The 20,240-nt window shown below is 34.3% G+C and overlaps 2 protein-coding genes across 6 annotated transcripts in view; one reads left to right on the plus strand and one right to left on the minus strand.

The window, feature by feature from the left end:
• The first annotated feature begins 4,897 nt into the window (after positions 1-4,897).
• On the plus strand, positions 4,898-11,249 carry LOC126724974 (developmentally-regulated G-protein 2). Of its 2 annotated transcripts, none has more exons than XM_050429431.1 (12): positions 4,898-5,037; positions 5,412-5,499; positions 5,982-6,049; positions 6,561-6,637; positions 6,907-7,087; positions 7,324-7,380; positions 7,884-7,958; positions 8,130-8,249; positions 9,656-9,826; positions 10,130-10,243; positions 10,363-10,533; positions 10,740-11,249. In XM_050429431.1, exons 2-12 carry the CDS (start codon positions 5,430-5,432, stop codon positions 10,833-10,835), a joined length of 1,200 nt encoding a protein of 399 aa, XP_050285388.1. In that variant the 5' UTR covers positions 4,898-5,037; positions 5,412-5,429; the 3' UTR covers positions 10,836-11,249. The 2 variants fall into 2 exon arrangements, with proteins under 2 accessions (XP_050285388.1, XP_050285389.1); XM_050429432.1 differs by lacking the exon at positions 4,898-5,037 and adding an exon at positions 5,088-5,123.
• Positions 11,250-12,123: 874 nt separating this feature from the next.
• The window catches only part of LOC126724976 (omega-amidase, chloroplastic-like), a 64,220-nt gene continuing 56,103 nt past the window's right edge, over positions 12,124-20,240 (minus strand). The window contains exons 1-10 of one of the 4 annotated variants that reach the window (XR_007655228.1): positions 15,016-15,374; positions 14,372-14,488; positions 14,025-14,246; positions 13,813-13,906; positions 13,329-13,403; positions 13,162-13,240; positions 12,852-12,867; positions 12,686-12,756; positions 12,471-12,553; positions 12,124-12,389 (exon numbers count right to left, since the gene is read on the minus strand). Coding sequence is in view for 3 of the 4 variants with exons in the window: in XM_050429436.1 (XP_050285393.1) it covers positions 12,338-12,389; positions 12,471-12,553; positions 12,686-12,766; positions 12,852-12,867; positions 13,162-13,240; positions 13,329-13,403; positions 13,813-13,906; positions 14,025-14,246; positions 14,372-14,488; positions 15,016-15,102 (906 nt within the window). In the remaining variant the exon portion in view is untranslated. Of the gene's footprint in view, positions 12,390-12,470; positions 12,554-12,685; positions 12,767-12,851; positions 12,868-13,161; positions 13,241-13,328; positions 13,404-13,812; positions 13,907-14,024; positions 14,247-14,371; positions 14,489-15,015; positions 15,375-20,240 lie in introns of those variants that run through there. The other 3 variants (XM_050429436.1, XM_050429437.1, XM_050429435.1) reach the window with 3 other exon arrangements.

Below are 20,240 nucleotides of genomic sequence, written 5' to 3' on the forward strand. Positions count from 1 at the left end.
CTGTAAGATAAATAATATTCATTTGCTAAAAATACATCTTCATTTAAAAAAAAATTTTTTTGAAGATATAATTCATAATTTTGAAGATATTATATAATAGGCTTTTAATTTGTTAAATGACTTGAATTTTAACTAATATTCACCTTTATATGTGAAAATGGGTGAGATTTTATCTACTTAATATGGTTGTTATTATACGCTTTTCTTTATTGTGAAAATAGAGAAAATTGGTATTTTCAATAATAAGTAGCTTATTATTTTGCAATTTGTTTAGTTTTGAAATTTATGTTTTGCAATTTATATAGTTTTAAAAATAGAGAAATTCGTATTTTTCTTTAGGGAATAATGCAAAAGCACTCCTTGAACTCTGGGTTAAAATGAAATTGACCCTCTTTATTTTTAATTTGAAAATAAGACTACATGAGGTTTAGGAAATGACCAAATTGGTCATTATGTTGCATTTGTGTTAGTTGGGTTGAATAAAAAGAAAAATAATAATAAATTTTTAAATAAAATAATTCATTTTAAAAATTCATATGGTCTCCCTTCCCCTCCTTGAACAGAAGAACTGAAGCGCTAGGATGGATAAGTTCAATCAAATTGGTAATCCGACCAAGGTGGAGGTAGCAACAAGTAAAGTAATGAACATAGAACTGAAAATATTTCTTATGGAAAGTAGGATAAACACTTACAGTAGTAGTGGTGAATACAAGATTTCAACAGTTACAAAGCTTGAACTAGTCTTAGTTACAAGGTTTGTAGGATTACAAGGCTTGTAGTGAACAAGGATGAACAAGGTTGTAAACAAGGTAGTAGAAGTAGGGTGAGTTCTCTCTCTAAGAAGGCTAGTTCTAAGGGAAGAGAAATCAGAAGTAAAACTTGACTTGAAAACCTTGAAACTTAAGGGACAACCCCCCTTAAATAGGCAAAATTTCGGAGTGAACAGTGTCATGAACAGTAAAAGTGAACAGTAATCTGTGAACAGTGATCCATGAACAGTGATCCGTGAATAGTAATCAGTGAACAGTAATCAGTGAACAGTAATCTGTGAATAATATTTTTTCCACTTTTTGAAATAAAAACTTCTGAACTTTTGTCATTTATTTGGTCCAACATGTCAGGAGAAGCATGGCAAAAGGCAAAAGGAGAAGCATGCATGCCTCCTCCAAGTACGTAGATGCTCCTTTCTTTTCTAAAAAGACTTCAAAGGTGACATCTTGTGTTGGCCAAAAGGAAGCTTTTGTCAGAGCATCATCTCTTCACAACTATATATATATATATATATATATATATATTTTTTTTTTTTTAAAGGAAATTTTTAAATTTTTCGCTGAAATTGGATTGAATCATGTGTGCGCTACTTCCATTTTTTATATGTTAAGTTTTGGTTTAAGCTTGGGCTGCCATTGAATTAGTCAGGAATTTGACATGTTTATAGAGGTTTTGAGTCGTAAGGTACCTTCTTCTAAGTGGAGGCTTGTATAACATCTGTGTTGTAAATTGTGATATGAAGGAAGGTGGTGGATTTTGTGCTTCAAGGCTTGTCCCACGTTGAAAGTTTACAAAACCTTTGTGGTTTTATAAAGTAATACAAGCACAAACAAATGAAGTAATTGAGAGAACTTTTGTGGGTTTATAAAGTAATACAAGCACAAACAAATGAAGTAAATTGAGAGAACTTTTGTGGGTTTATAAAGTAACACAAGCACAAACAAATGAAGTAAATTGAGAGAACTTATGGACATGAAACTCCAGAACAGATGTGCATTACTCCAATGTGGAGCTTTAGAGGGTCTGAATCAAAGTTAAATACACAATTTAAAAAAAAAAAAAAAATTCTCCTAATATTTTGTATCTAGGAGGTGAATTGATCTTAACCCAATAATAAGCTTTTGCAAGTAGGGATAATTATTACCTTAAAGAAAGTGTTTCAACGTGCTTCAAAGTTGTATTATTTTCTAATCATTCTTAATTTCATTATCACCTTAAATAAAGTGTTTCAGCGTGCTTCAAAGTTGCATTATTTTCTAATTATTCTCAATTTGAATTTCTACATTGTATAATAGTCTTTTAACTTACAAATGATTTAGATTGTGCTTACTGCTTACTATTTACCACTATATGCAAAAATGAGTGAGATTTTATCAACTTGACAATGATCTACCTGATGAGAGCCTATAATATGATTTGCCTTCTAGAGATTTTAGTTGAGGGATAGCTTAATGGGAATTATCAACAATTTCCATAGAGCATTTAAACTTTTTTTATTTTATTTCAGGGTGTAATCTAAGATTCTGAATTCCCACAAGCTAAAACCTCGTTTAGTTAAATGGCAAGTTCCTAGTAAATGGTGAGTCAAGTTGAATACAGATGAGTCTCACTAGGTAATGATCTAGGACAAGTAGGTAGAGGTGGGATTTTTAGAGACAAAGATGGATATTAGATCTATGGTTTCTAATGCCTTAGAGGAATATCTACAAGTGTCGTAGCAAAGCTTTAGGCTGGGATTGTTTATCCCTTATTATCTCCATGATCTTTTGAGTAGTTGTGGAATTGGATTCTTTATTGCTGGTTTATTTTCTTGACTGTTCTATTAAAGTTTACACTGGGTTGGTTTCGCTAGTGGATGATAAAATACATGTGTCTCTTGTGGGGATATCTCCGAAGGAACTCAAGGGTGTCTACAATGAGGCGAACTTGTGTGTCGATGCCTTGGCAACAAGATCTTACTTTGTTTTCTTCTCCCTCTTATACTATCTTTTGTTGTATTAATTTTGGATGTAAGTGAGAACTGAATCCTGAATCTCTTATTCGACGATAAAAAACTTTACTAATTGAGCTAATTAAAATCCACATATTTTAATATTTTTGATTTGCCATGTATATAAAAGATAGTTCTTTTTTATTATATCAAAGTACTAGTTCTTCCTTAACTTTGTCTTCTTTGATTATTCTTAGATTAAAGACTGTCAAGAAATTTTTGTCACCTTAGGTAAACAAACTCAAAATAGGTCATGTAGCTTAAAAACAAATTCTTTAATTATTCTTAGATAAAAGATTGTCAAGAAATTTTTGTTGCTTCAGGTAAACAAACTTAAATTAGGTCATGTAGCTTAAAAACAAATTCGATCATAGAAAAAATGACAAAAAAAAAAATTATTGAAAAAAAGGCGCACAAAATCATGGCATCAAAACACCTTTGTGAAGTTAAATTGTTTAGAGTGAGTCTCCCACACATAAAAATGTTAGGTGAGGTCATTGAGTTATAGACTTATAGTCAAGTTTTTTTTTTTTTTGCTAAAGACTTATAGTCAAGTTCTTGGCATTGAAATCGCTAACTATGATATTTGATTTTGGGTATTATTCATATTAGTATGGAACCCATGCTTACGCACAAAAATGATGAATTATAGTGATGTTATTGATGTTAACTTGAGTTATAAAACATATAGGATATTAATTCGACCAGGACATTTGGAGGTACTAAAATAGGTTTTTTTTTTTTTTTTTTTTTTTTGCAATTTTCATGATATTGCTTCTCATTACATTGTTATTATGTATATAATTTTGAAAATCATGATTGAATACTACATATACAATATTAATTTACAATCATTGTCTATGAAATTCTACTAAATACAATACAAAATAAAAGAATAAATTGGTCCAATAGTATCTTCTAAATTAAATGAGGATAAATACATGAGATTGTTCAGCTCAATTAAAATTTGTTATGTTCAAGATTCTGGTATACAAAATATCTAAATAGAAACAGTATAAAAAATATGTTTATTAGTTCAAAGAAAAAATAACTACAAAAATCTAAACAATTTAATTTGTATGGAAAGCTAATAAAAACAAAATTCAATTTTGAATCTAATTACATTTTCTCTTAGCATTGGTTATATATATATAACCCAAATCAAATCAAGAGTTAAATAAACACAAAAGTTGACAAGATTGGAAAAGTGACCCAGCTTCTTTTATGTGCCTTGCAATTAAGGAGACTTAAATCTTATAATATTTTGTTTTTGCTTAACATTGTACCTACACACTTTTTCCATTTCAAGTTCACAAAAGGAGTATAAACATAATTTTCTACCTAAGAAGCCAAGGTTGCTGCTTGGTTCGTTACAATTTGAGGCCTAAGACAATAATTTAAGTACGACCTTTTATATTTAAATATTATTTATTTAGTTTTCTATATTATATAGTCCCTAAATTCATTCTTCTTACTAATTAATATGCAAAATTACTAATTATATTTTTATATTTAGGTTTTGTTAATGTCTATTTTCAAAAATTGATAATACGAATGCTTTACTTAATCTTCTTGTGACATAATCAATTTTAATTGAAATTCTATTGATTTTAGTTTTGAAAAAATTTATTGCAAAAACAATAATAAGAAGTATTGTTAATAATAATTTGTAATACATGCATTCGAAAGAGAATTTCGTCCTTTTATATAATTATCTAACAATCTTAACTTGCCGAGTTAAAGATGAATTCAATACATAACTTGATGAATTAAATAGTAAATAAATCAATATAAATTTTATGCAGAGAATCAAAGATCATGGTCTACAATTTTATATATAAAACTTAACATGTATGTGTGCGCGTGTGTGTCTATATATATATAATGATAAAATACAATTAACATCCCTGAGGTTTGGGTAATCAGTCAAGTTTTAGACTTTTCAAAACTAACTAACTTGGACCCTATACCATTATCTTTATTTATTTATATTTATTTAAAGGATTAGGGACCAAATTGGTCGGTTTTAAACAATTTTGAACCTATCTGATATTAGTTCAAATATAAGAATAAGGAAGTTAACTATATATATATATATATATATATATAGTCATTGGGCTGGACCATTCACATAAAAATGGGCCTCCATATTAATTAGTCCACACAACTATTTTTACATTCTCAATTCTGATCCAAAAAAGACCTACACTATCACGTTTCTCTCTCTCTCTCTCTCTCTAATATCAGCTTCTGAGATCGCCTGGTACTGAGTCACGGTGAGTCACCCATTAAGCAAGTTAACTCGTTCACTTCTCTCTCTCTCTCTCTGGAAATTGTTTCTGTTCCAGTTGGTGCAATTAGCGTAGGTTACTTAAAATAAATTTTAAAAAATAAGAACTCATTGTAATAAGAAAGATATAAAAACTTTTTGTTTTGTTCTTTTTCCTTTTTGATTTACTGTTCGTTTGGTTGCTGAGAAATCGATGGAAAATAAAAATCAATAAGAGAATCCAATGGAATTGGTTACTTTCTCACGATTTCTCAGCATTTTTGGTTATCCAAATTGCTATAATTTTTGTGAAAAAAATGAAAAAGAATTGTAATTTTTTTTTGGTTGTTGTTTCTTATATTTTGATACTTGTGGTTGCAGTTCAAGTCATAAGGAAAAATGGGTATCATAGAAAAGATCAAAGAAATTGAGGCCGAGATGGCTCGGACTCAAAAGAACAAAGCCACAGGTACTGTTAAATCCAATGCATTATAGCTTGTTGATCAGAAATTTTCATCTGGGTATGCTTTATTTTGTCTTTCCTTGTGTTTTTGAGCTTCAATTTTGATAGTTATTGTCAAATTTTCAGTCTTTGATGTAATGTTTAAATATCACAGGATCAATTTTTAACTGCTATTGTCAAAGTTTCAGTATTTGATGTGATGTTTTAATTTCCCATTATCGAATTTATGAAGCTTTGCCTAGTTTTCAGTTTTAATGTAATGTTTAAGTATCCCACTTTAAATTTTAATACATGCACCCGACCCTAACTAGTATTTTATGGATCTATAGCTGACCCCAAAATTTTGGGACCAAGGCAGCTGTTGTTGTACTTAAATTTTTAGTTGTTGATATAAGGTTCCATTTAAATATATGTATACTCTTGTTGAGATTCTTAGTTAAATATTTGTGCTTGATGGGTAAATGTATTTTGTTTGATGGAATATGCAGAGTATCATCTTGGTCAGCTCAAGGCGAAGATAGCTAAGCTAAGGACGCAATTGCTGGAGCCTCCAAAAGTATGCTAGGACCTGTTAGGTTCCTGTTTTTTGAGAACGTTTTTAGTTTTTAAATTTACATAAATAGAGCAAAAATGCTACCAAAGTCGCGAAAGATGTTTTTTGAAACTTTTTTTTGGTTTCCATTTAGGAACAACTAAACACTTAAAACATCTTGCTTGAAAGTTTTGTTTTTGTCATTTAAAAACAGTTTTAAACATTGTTTTAGTTTTTTCCCCCCTGAAAGGCTGAAAGTATAATCAAAGCCCCTAGTTTCTTGTGTTTTGCTTCCTCAATGGTTAACTTCGGATGAATTGTCACTTATTTTTATTTTTGTGTGGTTGAGGAAGTGATGCTAGCCTGTATTATGTCTGGTAATTTAAAGACTTACTTATTTAGTGTTTGCTCTTTAGATGTATTTTGTTTCTTTTTATGTTTTAATTTCGTGTTGTTTTTTCCACAGCCCATTGGTGTAGACTGTTTTGTGAGTATGTTCAAGTTGTGGTTTTTTATTGTTTGAACTATGAAACAGGGTTCTAGTGGAGGTGGAGAGGGCTTTGAAGTTACCAAGTTTGGCCATGGACGTGTTGCGCTAATAGGATTTCCAAGGTTTGCCATCTGTATGACTTGAACATGCATGCAATCTTCTTATAATACTCAACTCTGCAGGAGTAATAACAGGCCCACTTTTTGCTTCATGATTTCTTTCAAAACCTAAGCTTAGTGGCCTCTTTCTCTCTCTCTCTCTCTCTCTCTCTCTCTCTCCCCTGTAACACACATACACATTCACATTAGCATTTGCTAGTCTCCATATGTTTTGGTTGATTTAACAGTATGTATGTCTGAAGACGTCAATTCTATTACTAATATGCTTGCAGTGTGGGGAAGTCAACCCTTTTAACTATGTTGACGGGCACACATTCAGAGGCTGCTTCTTATGAATTTACAACACTTACCTGTATTCCTGGGATTATACACTACAATGATACTAAAATTCAACTGCTCGATCTTCCTGGAATTATTGAAGGTGCTTCTGAAGGAAAGGGTCGTGGGAGGCAGGTAAAATAACCCTAAGTGTTTCTTATGTTGTGATGATTGTGCATCATTTGTATATATATAAAAATTAATCTCACGATGTAGTTAAGAAAAGGATTATTTTTTGTGATTATTGTGTCTTAAATTGAATTGAAAAAACCTTTTGAGTTGGCACTTGATTCTTTTATAAATACTTTTCTACTCAATATGTCATGGTATCTTGGAGATTAGAAGAATTTGACAAGACTATTTTCTCTTAGGTTATTGCTGTTGCCAAGTCTTCAGACATTGTATTGATGGTTCTTGATGCCTCAAAGGTATGTATCATTCTAGCTATAGTTTTGTTGCTAATATAACTGGTTGATGAGTCAATTTGTGATTATTGTGGTGACTTCTTGATTAGTTCAACTGGGGGACTTACATGCATTACTCATGAAAATTTCCCCTAAGTTGGAAAATTAATAACCAGAAGAAATTATCTTTGGTTTTACTGCAAGAAATTGGGGGCCTACTGGTTACCCATGGGAATTGCAAGAGTTTACTAAATTATTTAGTGAGATGCAAAATACCTTTTTCAGCTTACAAGATTTGCCTGCACTTCTTGTTACCTGTTCCTAGAATGTCGTACTTTGCTGAGCTGTTAATATAACTGTGTAAATCAAGCTTTTTCCTCTTTACATTTCTTTTTTTAAACCCATCTCTTTGCTCTACCTCGTGAGCTGTTAGTAGCTTGGTTATTTTCCCTTTTCGGAATATAAAATCTTTTATATTTTTATTAGGTGTTCTTGTTATGATGTTAATTGTTTTTAAAATGCTTCAGAGTGAGGGTCATCGTCAAATACTGACAAAGGAATTGGAAGCTGTGGGCTTGCGTCTAAACAAGAGACCACCTCAAGTATGTTCTTTTCAAGGATGTGTTTTTAATATTAACATTTTCAAGAATTTTCTTTTATAGGACTCAGCCTGCCTTGAATTCTCTAGTCATTGGTTTCTTTGATTATTTTTCACAATTTATTTGTTGATCTAGTGGGACCATAGTTGATTTTTTTGGTTTGCTTTTTTGCAGATATACTTCAAAAGGAAAAAAACTGGAGGCATTTCGTTCAACAGTACTTCTCCTTTAACTCATGTGGATGAGAAGCTGTGTTATCAAATTTTGCATGAATACAAAATCCACAATGCAGAGGTACTTGGTTTAAAGTTTACCTCAATTATATATGGTTGCGTGTTTGCACCTTTAATACTGATAAATGCAAAAAATTGAATTGGAATTTAACTGCTTAATCAGGCAACTGCTATAGTGTGAAAAAATCTTTACTAGCAGCTTAAAGTCTTTAGAAAAATGTTGTTGTTGATGGTTAATTGCTGATTATACATACTTAATGTACTCTGTTCAGGTCAACTGCAAATTCTTTATTTCCCATCACATGAAAAATTTGTTGTCTGTTGCATTTCTTGGGAAAAAGGGAAAACAATATCCCTGTCAATGTGCAATACATGAATCAGAATGAAGCTGTTTTGATCTTTGCACATATGTTTTCTTAGAATGGCTTGTGTTCTTTGTTTACATTATTAAATGAAAATTTCTGCAATACTAGAAAGTAGCAGATGAAATTTTGAGTATAATTTCCTATACTGTTTTTTCTGCTTGCATCTTTTGAAATTTGTCTCTCTATTTTCAATTTAGAATTGTCAGTTTTCATCTAAACACTGTTTTTGAGCAAGTTTTCCATGCTCAGATCCCACATAGCTCTTTTGTATATACGCATATATGTAACAATAAGTAAATGTAGGAAGGAGGAAATTTGAGTAAAAGTAGCAGTTGAGGTTCCAATATATGGAGAAGTTCTTTCACCTGTGCAGCATGGTTGATGCTTCAAAGTGTTTCAGTACTTTAAACTATGTTGTTCTAACTGTAGATAATTATTTTGAGGAAGATTGCAAGAGAATATCATTGTGAACAAGTGCTTGTTTGGTAGTTTGAGTATTGTTGTTCAAAATGATGTGAAAACTGTGGTTTAAAAAAAGTTGTGAAAACACATATTTAAAGTACTCATGATGCAAAAAATGTCTTAGGTACTATATTTCTAATAACGTCTTTTCAAAATTGAAAAAACATAATTGTGTGATTGGTATATGTGTGTGTGTGTGGTTTTTTTTTTTTTTTTTTTTAAGTGATGACGTGTAGTCTAATCAATGGGACCTACAGTTTTTTTACTTATTTACAAAAGTGCCATTGAGCAATGTTATTTGAAAACTGAAAACTGGTAAGAGGAGTTTTCTAAATTCAGTGTTTAAACACCCTAAAATGAGAAACGTAACTCAAGCACTCCTAAAAAAAATCTCTTACCTCTGCGTTGTTTTTTGTTGGGGTCCATAGTTTTCAGTGTTTAAACACTGAAAACTGTTTTTTGAGTGTTTCAGGCATAGTAATGTTGTTGATAGTTTCTCTTCTGGCCAGCCCCAAAAAATTGGGACTAAGGCGTATTTGTTGGGTTGTTGTTTATAGTTTCTCTTCTATATTACTTTCTCTCTACTACCTACTAGCGACCCCATAAAACGAATACTTAGTTGTTGGTGATTTTGTTGCAGTTGCTGTTTCGTGAGGATGCCACAGTTGATGATCTTATAGATGTTATTGAGGGAAATCGGAAATACATGAAGTGTATATATGTTTACAACAAGATAGACGTTATTGGTATTGATGATGTTGACAACTTAGCTCGGCAACCTAATTCAGTTGTCATTAGTTGCAATCTGAAGGTAGATTTTACATTTCTAATCTTTACCAAATTTGATTGTGGAATTTAATATTTGGAGCTTGGAGTAACCCATCTCAGTTCCAATGCATTTTGAAGCAAACTGAGGTCGTTCTGTGGTTTAATGCAGTTTCTTCTTGTAAAATGTACTTTCTCATTGTGCATTTATGCAAAACATACGTTACCACTCATCTAATTATGCATCCAAACATATGATATAACTCCTTGTTGAAGCATTATATTTTGTACGGATTTTCATTCGATGTGAATGGCTTTGTAACTTATATGGCTCATGTTGCTTAAACAGCTGAACTTTGACAGACTACTAGCAAAAATGTGGGAAGAGATGGGGCTTGTAAGAGTTTATACAAAGCCACAAGGCCAGCAACCTGATTTCTCAGATCCTGTAGTTCTTTCTGCTGTATGTTGCATACCTTTTTGTCTGTCCAGCTATCTTTAAATAGGCAGCTTTATTTATGCATGGAAGTTTCTAGTTTTCTTCCCTTTTCTTATTTCAATACTCTTGGTATTTGATTTCAGGATAGAGGTGGCTGCACTGTTGAAGACTTCTGTAATCACATACATAGAAGTTTGGTGAAGGAGGTGAAATATGTGCTAGTATGGGGTATAAGTGCCAGGCACTACCCGCAGCATTGTGGCCTTAGTCATTTACTTCAAGATGAGGATGTGGTTCAGATTGTTAAGAAAAAGGTGCAGACAATTATTTCCTTGTTTAATAGTCTGATTGAAACTGTATTTACTTGACAACTATACATGGCTGCTTTGTCGTTATACTTGAACAGGAAACTTTTGATAGAAACTCCTTGCAAACTCAACACCCCCCCCCCCCCCCCCCCCCCCCCCCCCCCCCAAAAAAAAAAAGTCCTAAAATTAAACATTGCTTTTGCATTCTCCAGGATAGGGAAGGGGAAGGACGAGGTCGGTTCAAGTCGCATTCAACAGCGCCTGCTCGAATATCTGATAGGGAGAAAAAGGCTCCATTGAAGACATAATTCCATTGACAGGTGCTACAATGCAGACCTGTGGTTTTTGAATGAAGTGGCATGGAGGATATACTTTAAGATAGATAGATCTATTGGCTCGTGTTGTAATTTGAGTTGTTCTTTAAAAGGCTGTCCTTTAGAATATACTGGTTGATTGTAATGCCAAACTTATTGTAGCAGATTTTGTATTCCTTTTAGAGTTTCTTATGGAAATGAGAATCCTACGTTGCATTATAAAAAAAAAAAACATTAAACTCCTTTTAGAAATTTGTAAGTTTGCCTTGTGGTTTTCAGATCCTACGGGAAAATACTAACAGCTTGCATTCTAGGCATGAAAACATGTTATCTGTAAGTTTGTGCAAAGGCTAATAATCTGTACCTGATGCTGTTTCCTATAATGAAATTATTATGGATTGACAGTGAGCCATACAAGCATCATCATATTCTAGATTCTCTTTTCCACAATTGTTATCTATGCGCCATAAGCCTCTTAGATTCTAGCCGATTGTAAGTGAGCCATACAAGCATCATCAGTTGAGTTAGCTGGCACCTTTGTTTGTTATGCTGCATTGATTTTTCTAGAAGACCTTATTCCCTGTTGTTAGCAAGGCTACTCTTTGTGCATCAAACAGAAACACATTTTCAGGAGTATGACTATACAACCAACGATGAATAAGTGTTCTTGCAGCACATGATATTTAATAATTCATTTCTCAAAATTGAGATTGTGATTTGTGGGTTCATTGGAACAAAAAAGCCTGTGTCACATTATCACACAATGGGTGGGTTGAATTTGCTGGGGTCATTGTCAAGAGCTAAATTATATGACAGTTATAATCTATTTTGAAGTGTTCTAACTCCTTGTATAAAATATTAGTTTACAGTTACAGTAAATTGCCCCTTCCTCAGCTATAGGGGAAAAGAAACACAACAGATACTCATCAAAATGTTTTAAATCCAGCTCCATACATGATATTTTCTCATTCTTTTTTCACTCATTACCTGTCTCAATCTCTCTGCATCATCCCATTTATTCATTGTATTTGCCAAAAAGCACATAATTTCCTGTACAACTATTTTAGTAATGCCTCTGCAACTATGGCGTTACTAAGTCTATGTATTACAACAATAGTTTCTGTTTTAAGGCCAAAATACTTGTCTTCAATCTAAAACTTGGAGTTGAGCTTACTATCAATTGCTTTTGGTAAAAGACACTTACCAATCTCTTAAAGATTAATTATTAGTAACTACAAAGGTAATGGAGAGGGAGTTGCTTACTAGCAAGTAGCAACTATGATTATCACACAAAGAAGACTTCTTTAAAAAAATAAATAAAGAAAAAAGGTCTTTTAACAAACGTACGAGCACCTTCAAAGAGCAAATTCCAATAATTATCATGAGTATTACATCCAATCCAAGAAAAATTTAGAGACACTAAATGGAGAGTTTGGAAATGAATGCTGAGTGCTGTCATAGGTTCACCCTTTCAAGGCTTTTGTCCTTCATGTCCATCAAGACAGGTAAATATCTGCTCTCTTTTGCTTGTCAAGTGGAAGGCCTTTCCTGCATATTTCCAAAACTTTATGAGAAAAGTTGGACACAATATAACATAAATGAACTTCAAGTTTCAGACTAGAACACTACCTTTGGAGTTCAATTTTGGAATAATCAATCTCAGCAACTACCACAGTTTCTTCATGCCCTGAGGTTGCAATTATCTCACCAGACTGCTTATTAATTACCATTAAAAAAAAATATAATGTTAAACCTTTTATCTAGGAAGAAATTGAAATGATTAAGTCCAAATTTTAATAACCCAGCAAAAAAAAAAAAAAAAAAAAAAATCCAAACTTTGATACCGGTCCAACAAGGGTAGAGTGGCCCCATATTGCATAGCTATCACTAGAATCTCGAGAGGGTGAGCAAGTAGCTACAAACAACTGCCACCATATCAAAAAACAGCTCATAGCAAAATTGCATTAGCCTATAACAGAAAATTTTGAGGTGCTACAGATTTTTCAGTACCTGGTTATCTGCTGCTCTGAAAGTTTAGAAATAATGTGTTAGTGAGATAAGTATTGTTGCTATGATTGGTTTTTATAAATACTCAATTCAGGGGGGAAAATGTTTGAGCAGAAGAAGCCTATAGGTTCTTTGTTCTTACCAAGTAATGTTAGAAGCAATAACATTTTCGCAAGTCTTTTTCACAATTGCTGATGTGCCAAGATATGATTGGAACAACATCAGCCACATTTAATACACCAATCATACCATGCCACATTGCCACTTTGACGATTGTGAAAAAAAATTGGCCAATAGATTTATTGATTCTTACCTTGCTCTCTGCATCACTTCCCATAACAATTCACCAGTGCTAATGTTAAAGGCCCCAGGATAGCATATTATACGAGCACCTGCAGGTATTTACACTCAATAAATTTTTCATACATATCATATGCACAGTGAACTAAGGACCACTATTATTTCAAAAAAATGGAGAACCTGTTGCTCTATATAATGCAGCAAGCTCAGGGAAGCGTATATCATGACAAATTCCTATTCCAATACGGCCAACATCTGCATTGAACAATTGCTTATCAGTGGCCAAGTCTATTTGAAAAATTGCTCATCAACCATTAAAACTAAATGATAGATTAATGTTATATCAATTACTCCACCAAGTATTGTCACATAAGTCTTTTTTTTTTGAGTAGATATTGTCACATAAGTCTTAAGGACACTATTTTTAACAATTTTGTTCATAACTGCTAACGTGGCTTGTTTGAGTGATGCATGATAAAGTAGTGCCAATGGTGGACCCACGCAAAAGTAATGAGCCTCTGATCATGGCACCTAATGACACCTTACTAAACCACATCCACTTTAGCTGAGTAGGCAGTAGGCACAGAAGGTACATATTCTAAAATATAGTCTGATCACAAAAAATGCTAGTGATATTTTAGGTTTGAGTCTAGATCATATATACCTGTGGCCACAATGGTTGGTTTATCTCCTGCAGCAAAGAAGTCAGATTCCTTGAATGTAATATCTCCTGGAATTTCAATATCAAACAAATGAATCTGCAAAGAACACAATTGAATTTGAAACAAATTCTAAATGTAATAAGGTTCAAATATTCCTATCCATGTAACATATGCTCTAGAATCTTAATGAAAATAGATATGTGCATGTGCTCACTTTTCTATGCTTTGCCTTGAGCTTTCCATCAGGTCCAAATACACAGCTAGTATTATACAATTGGCCATCACTGGATTCAGGCACAGATCCACCAACAATTGTGATTCCATGAGAACAAGCAGCTTCAGATAACATGGAAAACGTTGGTGAGGCATCCTCATTCTCAAAATCCTCAGCGAATTTTGCAAAGTAATCATTTGAATAAGGACAGTTCCACATTTCCTTCATTGAGAATAAGCAAATAAACAAGAATCGTGTTAATTTACAATGACTTCTAACAATCTATTATTTCAAACCACATTGCTATTGCCTATTGCAACTATCACATGGGTAGCTAGGCAACTCACAGGTAAAACAACAAGCCTTGCGCCGCACTCTACAGCAGCTTTAATCGAATTACGAGCACAAGCCAGATTCTGATTCTTCTCTGATGTAACAGATAGCTGACAAAGGCCAATCTTAAACTGTCCACAATATATAGCAACTATAATTACTTGAGTCAATGACTAAAAATGGAAAAAAGAAAAAGTAACCCTAAATTCTTGAACAAATATTAGATTATTCACTTCCTACTTTACAACAACAAAGCCTCAATCTCAAATTGAAGGTTAACTATAGATTCTCAACAGACTAGTCTTGATCGTTATGTATACTCCATTCTGCATCCTACTCTACTAGTGATAAATAATTCTTCTATTCAGTTTTATTATGAGGAAATGACTAGAACCAAAAAATTGATTGATGCATTTATTTTTTTTTCTTGATAATTAAACACATATACCAACTACATTAGTATGTACTACATGCAATAATTTATAGGACATGTTCTTATATAGACTAGCATATGAACTATTAAAATCATTTTTAAAAAATATAGAGTGTTTGTGGGATATAGAAACTAACAAATTAAAAGGGTGCTAACTAAAGGACCAGAAGAACAAAATATAGGACAAGATTTGAAGTAAAAAAAAAAAAAAAAAAGGAACCAAACCTTTGTAATATTGCTGGGTACTTGTAGTTGTTCTGAGGCAGGCAGCATGGTGTGCTCTATGGAGCTTGGTGTAGAAGATGCCATCATTGCATTCACACCCCAAGACTGAGCTGATGCTATTTAGGCAAAAGAAAGTTGTAGCACCAATAATTCTCAAAGTTAGTGTTTTTGTTTTCCCTATAGTCAACGGGCCTATCTATTCTGCGCATGCAGAGTTGTCGTCTTATAAGGTCGTAATTCGTCCCCACTCCCTAGCTCAGAGAAGTAACTGAGAATTTGCTTTAATTAGTTAATGGAACTTATTATGTGTAGAAAGAGGGAGTATCACATCGCTGTCTTCCTAGTCCTAGAGCACTGCGAATAACTGGTTTAGCCGCTGTAAAAACGTTTGGTCCTGAATAATATATGATATATAATAGATTAATAGGGCCGAGTCGGAAATTTTATTATTCAGAAGATTAACATGTGCTGGTGTAGGGTTGTGATGAGTGATCACACTATAAGATGATGTACCTTCATATACTCTATTATATCCACTTGGTGGATGATGTTGCTTCAATAAAATATGAGTGAATTAATTAATATTTTTATTAATTTTTTTTTTTGGAGAAACTTTTTTTTTTTTTTTTTTTGAGAAAACTTATTTTTATTAGTTAGGTTTTATTAAACAATCATATCTTTTAAATGAATCCAAGTATTCTATCCCACTTTTCCTGCTCTACTTTACACTCCATGAATAAAATTTTGCCACTTGTCCATCTATTTGAGTTAATACTAATTTTCTACCTTCTATTATTAGAATTTCCTAAAATAAATAAATAACCATACACATTCCCACTGGCCAGCACCAAATTGCCGACATAATCAATGGCCAAACACCACTACCAAATTCACCCAGTCCAATTTATGGTACATCGAAAAAAAAAAAAGATTACATGAAGATCTCCAAATAGCCAAAGCCATATCAGTATATTACACATATTTAATGGTTACTAAACAACACCGAAGCTAGAGATTTTCAATTTGGCCCATCTTCAAACAACTTCTCATAACTTTTGAGCATAAATTAAACCCAATTATCTTATTCCCACCTCTATATTTATCAAAATCCCCAATAACAAAACAATTTCAAGCAATCGGACTATAATTTCTAACCAAAATCGGTCTTTGTAAGTCAAGTACAAGAATTAAGTCACGGCATCTAAATTTTCTCAATGCAATAATGCCTCTCAACGGTAATCTAAAATAGCACTTTTACTTTGTTTTCTCTCCTCAGTTTTCACTAGAACTAAACACGTAAACTAATACCCACTTATGGATCTGAAGACAAGGTGGCATGGTGCGTATTTGGTGGCGGTGTATGGCTGTGACTTGTGTGGAGTATGGTTGTGACTGGCGCTATTAATGACTTCAGCGATTTTTTGCAAGTGTCATCAGCAAAGGTTGACGGTGGTGGACCGGTATTGGTGGCTGGTAGGGATGTGTTGTGTTTTCTCTTTTAATTTTTTATTTAATTTAGGAAACTTAAATAAGAAAAAGCAGAAAATTAGTATTTAACTAAATGGATAGATATGTGACAAATTTTTATTAGTAGAGTATAAAGTGGAGTAGAAAGGGTAAGACAAAAGATTTGGACTCGTTTCACAAGCCCAATACACCATTTTTCTTCAAACTCAAAGGCAACATTCATGATATGAAAAAACTAGAAGTTTCCAACTGATGGGAACCCAAGTTCAGAATGTTCATCCATGGTAGTCGTCCATGGTCACCACGTCCATAACTTGATCAAATCCAAGAAGCCCTAAGAAGAGAACAACAATGGCATCATGTATAGGAACAATACACATCCCTTTACAATAAGATCATCTAATTATAGGATAGTCATCCATAGCACAAAGGCATGGACGACTAGATGACACTTGGCCTACAAGAACTTCTCATAAAGTTCCTTATGATCTGACCATGATGGGCTACTCTTAAAACGTGGAGGAAATTCCCCGTAACTCGCTTCACGTACTTTATTTACCCATTTTCTCCATTAACTACTCCCATCACCCATGATGGTGGTGGATTCGAACAAGTAGACCACTCCAAACTCTCTATAAAAGGAACAAGTCTCATTCACCCAAGGTAAGTTTTACCATTCACTATTTCCCATCCTTGTGTTCTAGAGAGAAAACTAACTTAATCATTGGAGGGTCCTTGGCCAGATCACACCGGTCACCCTTGACAATTCTTTATTTCTTTTCAGGACTTACAACCATTACCTTAGCTCGAAGTATTTCAGTCTACTGATTTTTGTGCATCATCAGTTGGCGCCGTCTGTGGGAAAAGTTAAAAAGTTTCTAAGTACTAACTTTTTTGCTTTCCAAGACAAAAAGGTTGCATGATTCGGACTAGGTCAATGGCCACTAGTCCAGGACACCAAGAGAGTGGAAACGCCTCTAGTCACCCAAATCGTGTACCACCAACCCCCATGACCGTCCAACAACAGTTACAGTCCAGGGCAGTAGCAATGACAGAACTGACACAACAGAACCAAGAGTTAACTAGATAAGTTAATAGACAATGTCAGCAGTGACACAGTGGAGAATGAGGCCAAAATTCAGAGAATGACGGGGTTGAAAACAATGCTGAAGGAGACCAATCCAGAGGTACCGTCACTCATAGGGTACCACATTTAGAGAGAGAGATGGACCAGATGAAAAGAGCCACGGAAGAGATGAAGGATTCCATGAGGAGAGCAAACCATATGGATGATCTCATCCACAGGACTGATTCCCCCTTCATTGCATCCATCACAAGTCATCCCCTGCCTTCCAAGTTCAAAATGCCTATCCTAGACTCATATGATGGGACGCGTGATCCTTGTGATCACATTGCCACATTCAAGACAACTATGCAGCTCTAAGGTGTTCCGAATGAAATCATATGCAAAGCCTTTCCTATCACATTGAAAGGCCTAGCTAGAGTATGGTGTGGTAAGTTACCACCAAACACCATAACTTCATTCCTGAAGTTAAGTAAGTTGTTTGTCAACAACTTCGTAGGCGGACAAAGGTAAAAACGTTCCTCGTCCAGTTTGTTAAGCATAAAGTAGGGAGAGAACGAGAGTCTACATTCTTTTATCAGCTGTTTCAATAGAGAAGCCTTATTGGTGGACGAGATGGATGACAAGATCCTCTTAGCAACCTTCTACAATAGAGTCAGTTTAGACTTGTTCATCCAAAAGCTGTATGATCATGAGTCGCAGACGATGGCTGAATTGATACATTCAGCCCAAAGTTTCGTGAATGCAGAAGACACGATTATTGCCAAGAAAAAGAAGAAAGGTGAACGACTGGACAATGGATTTGTACACCATCCAGAGCAGGGCCCTCATCCAAAGAAAGCCAAAGTAAGAGAGAAAAGGGATCGTGACAGCAAGAAAACAGGGTCGTCCTCAGGACGATGCTCCAACTACACTCCCTTGAACATTCCACTTGATCAAGTGTTAATGCAGATTAAAGATGATCCATCCTTAAAGTGGCTTGAGAGGATAAAGGGAGATCCTAGCAAGTGGAATAAATGCAAGTACTATCGCTTTCATAATGACCATGGACACGATACAGACGAATGTTATGACTTGAAGCAGTAGATTGAAGTTCTCATCAAACAAGGAAAGTTAAAAAATTTTCTTGGGTGAGACCACAAGGACGAGAGACAGCCAATGAAGGGCAAGGCAGAAGAACCAGCACATCTACCGTTTGGAGAAATAAAGATCATTGTAGGGGACACATCAACGGGAAACTAGTCCAAAGCCAAAAAGACCTATTTATAAGAAGTCCAGAATGTCTAGATATCTGGGTGACCACCAAGGGTGATTAAAGAAGATGAGCCATCCATTATTTTCACAGATGAAGATGCAAGACAACTGCACCATCCTTATGATGATGCGATTGTCATTACTTTGACAACTGAAAATTATACAACTAGAAGGGTGTTAATAGACAATGGAAGTTCAGCAGATATCCTCTATTATCCAGCTTTCCAGCAAATGAGGATTAATAAGGAGTTACTCCATCCAGTGAATGTGCCATTGATCGGGTTTGGAGGAATGAAGGTTCTACCAGTAGGCACCATCTCTTTGCCAGTCGTGGTTGGCTCTTACCCATGACAAATTAATAAGGAAGTGAATTTTCTTGTTGTAGACTGTTCATCTTCGTATACGTATAATGACATTATTGGACGACCAACTTTGAATAGTTGGAGGGCTACAACGTCCACCTACCACTTGTCTGTCAAGTTTTCAACAAAGTATGGCATTGGAGAAGTACATGGAGATCAATTAGCTGCTAAAGAATGTTACTTAGCAATGTTGGCTATGGATGAGTAGATACAAACAATGAACATAGAAGAAAAGAGAACGCTGGCTGAACCAACTGAAGTATTGGAAGATGTACCACTAGATGAGTCCAACTTGGAGAAGTTTACTAGGATTGGGACGAGTATGGAGGAGAAGACGAAGCAGGACTTCGTTGGATTCCTCAAAAGAAGCACAGATGTTTTTGCTTGAAGCCATGAAGACATGCTTGGGATCGACCCAAGTGTGATTACTCATCGCCTAAACGTGTCTCCATCCTATAAGCCTGTCAGTCAAAAGAAGAGTGTTTGAACCAAAACGAGATAATGTCATCAAAGAAGAAGTTCATAAGTTAGCCACTGCGGAATTCATTCGCGAAGTTTACTACCCTGATTGGCTAGCTAACGTAGTGATGGTCAAAAAGGCTAATGGCAAATGGAGGATGTGTGTGGATTTTACAAATTTAAACAAGGCACGCCCCAAGGATAGCTATCCTCTTCCATGCATTGATCAGATGGTAGACTCAACAGCTAGACACCAGCTATTAAGTTCCATGGATGCATTCTCAGGGTACAACTAGATCAAGATAGACGAAGCAGACCAGGAGAAAGCATCCTTCATCACAAGCCAATGTTTGTTTTGTTACAAAGTAATGCAATTTAGTTTGAAAAATGCAGAAGCTACCTACCAAAGGCTAGTCAACCACATGTTTTGTCCACAAATTAGGTGAAATGTTGAAGTGTATGTGGACGACATGTTGGTCAAGAGCGTTAGGGAGACACAACATTTGGATGACCTCCAAGAAACTTTTGATATGCTTAGGCGATATAAGAAGCTGAACCTAAGTAAATGTGCCTTTGGAGCTACATAAGGGAAATTTCTC

The sequence above is a fragment of the Quercus robur genome, chromosome 5, assembly GCF_932294415.1.
Source record: "Quercus robur chromosome 5, dhQueRobu3.1, whole genome shotgun sequence".
NCBI lineage: Eukaryota > Viridiplantae > Streptophyta > Magnoliopsida > Fagales > Fagaceae > Quercus > Quercus robur.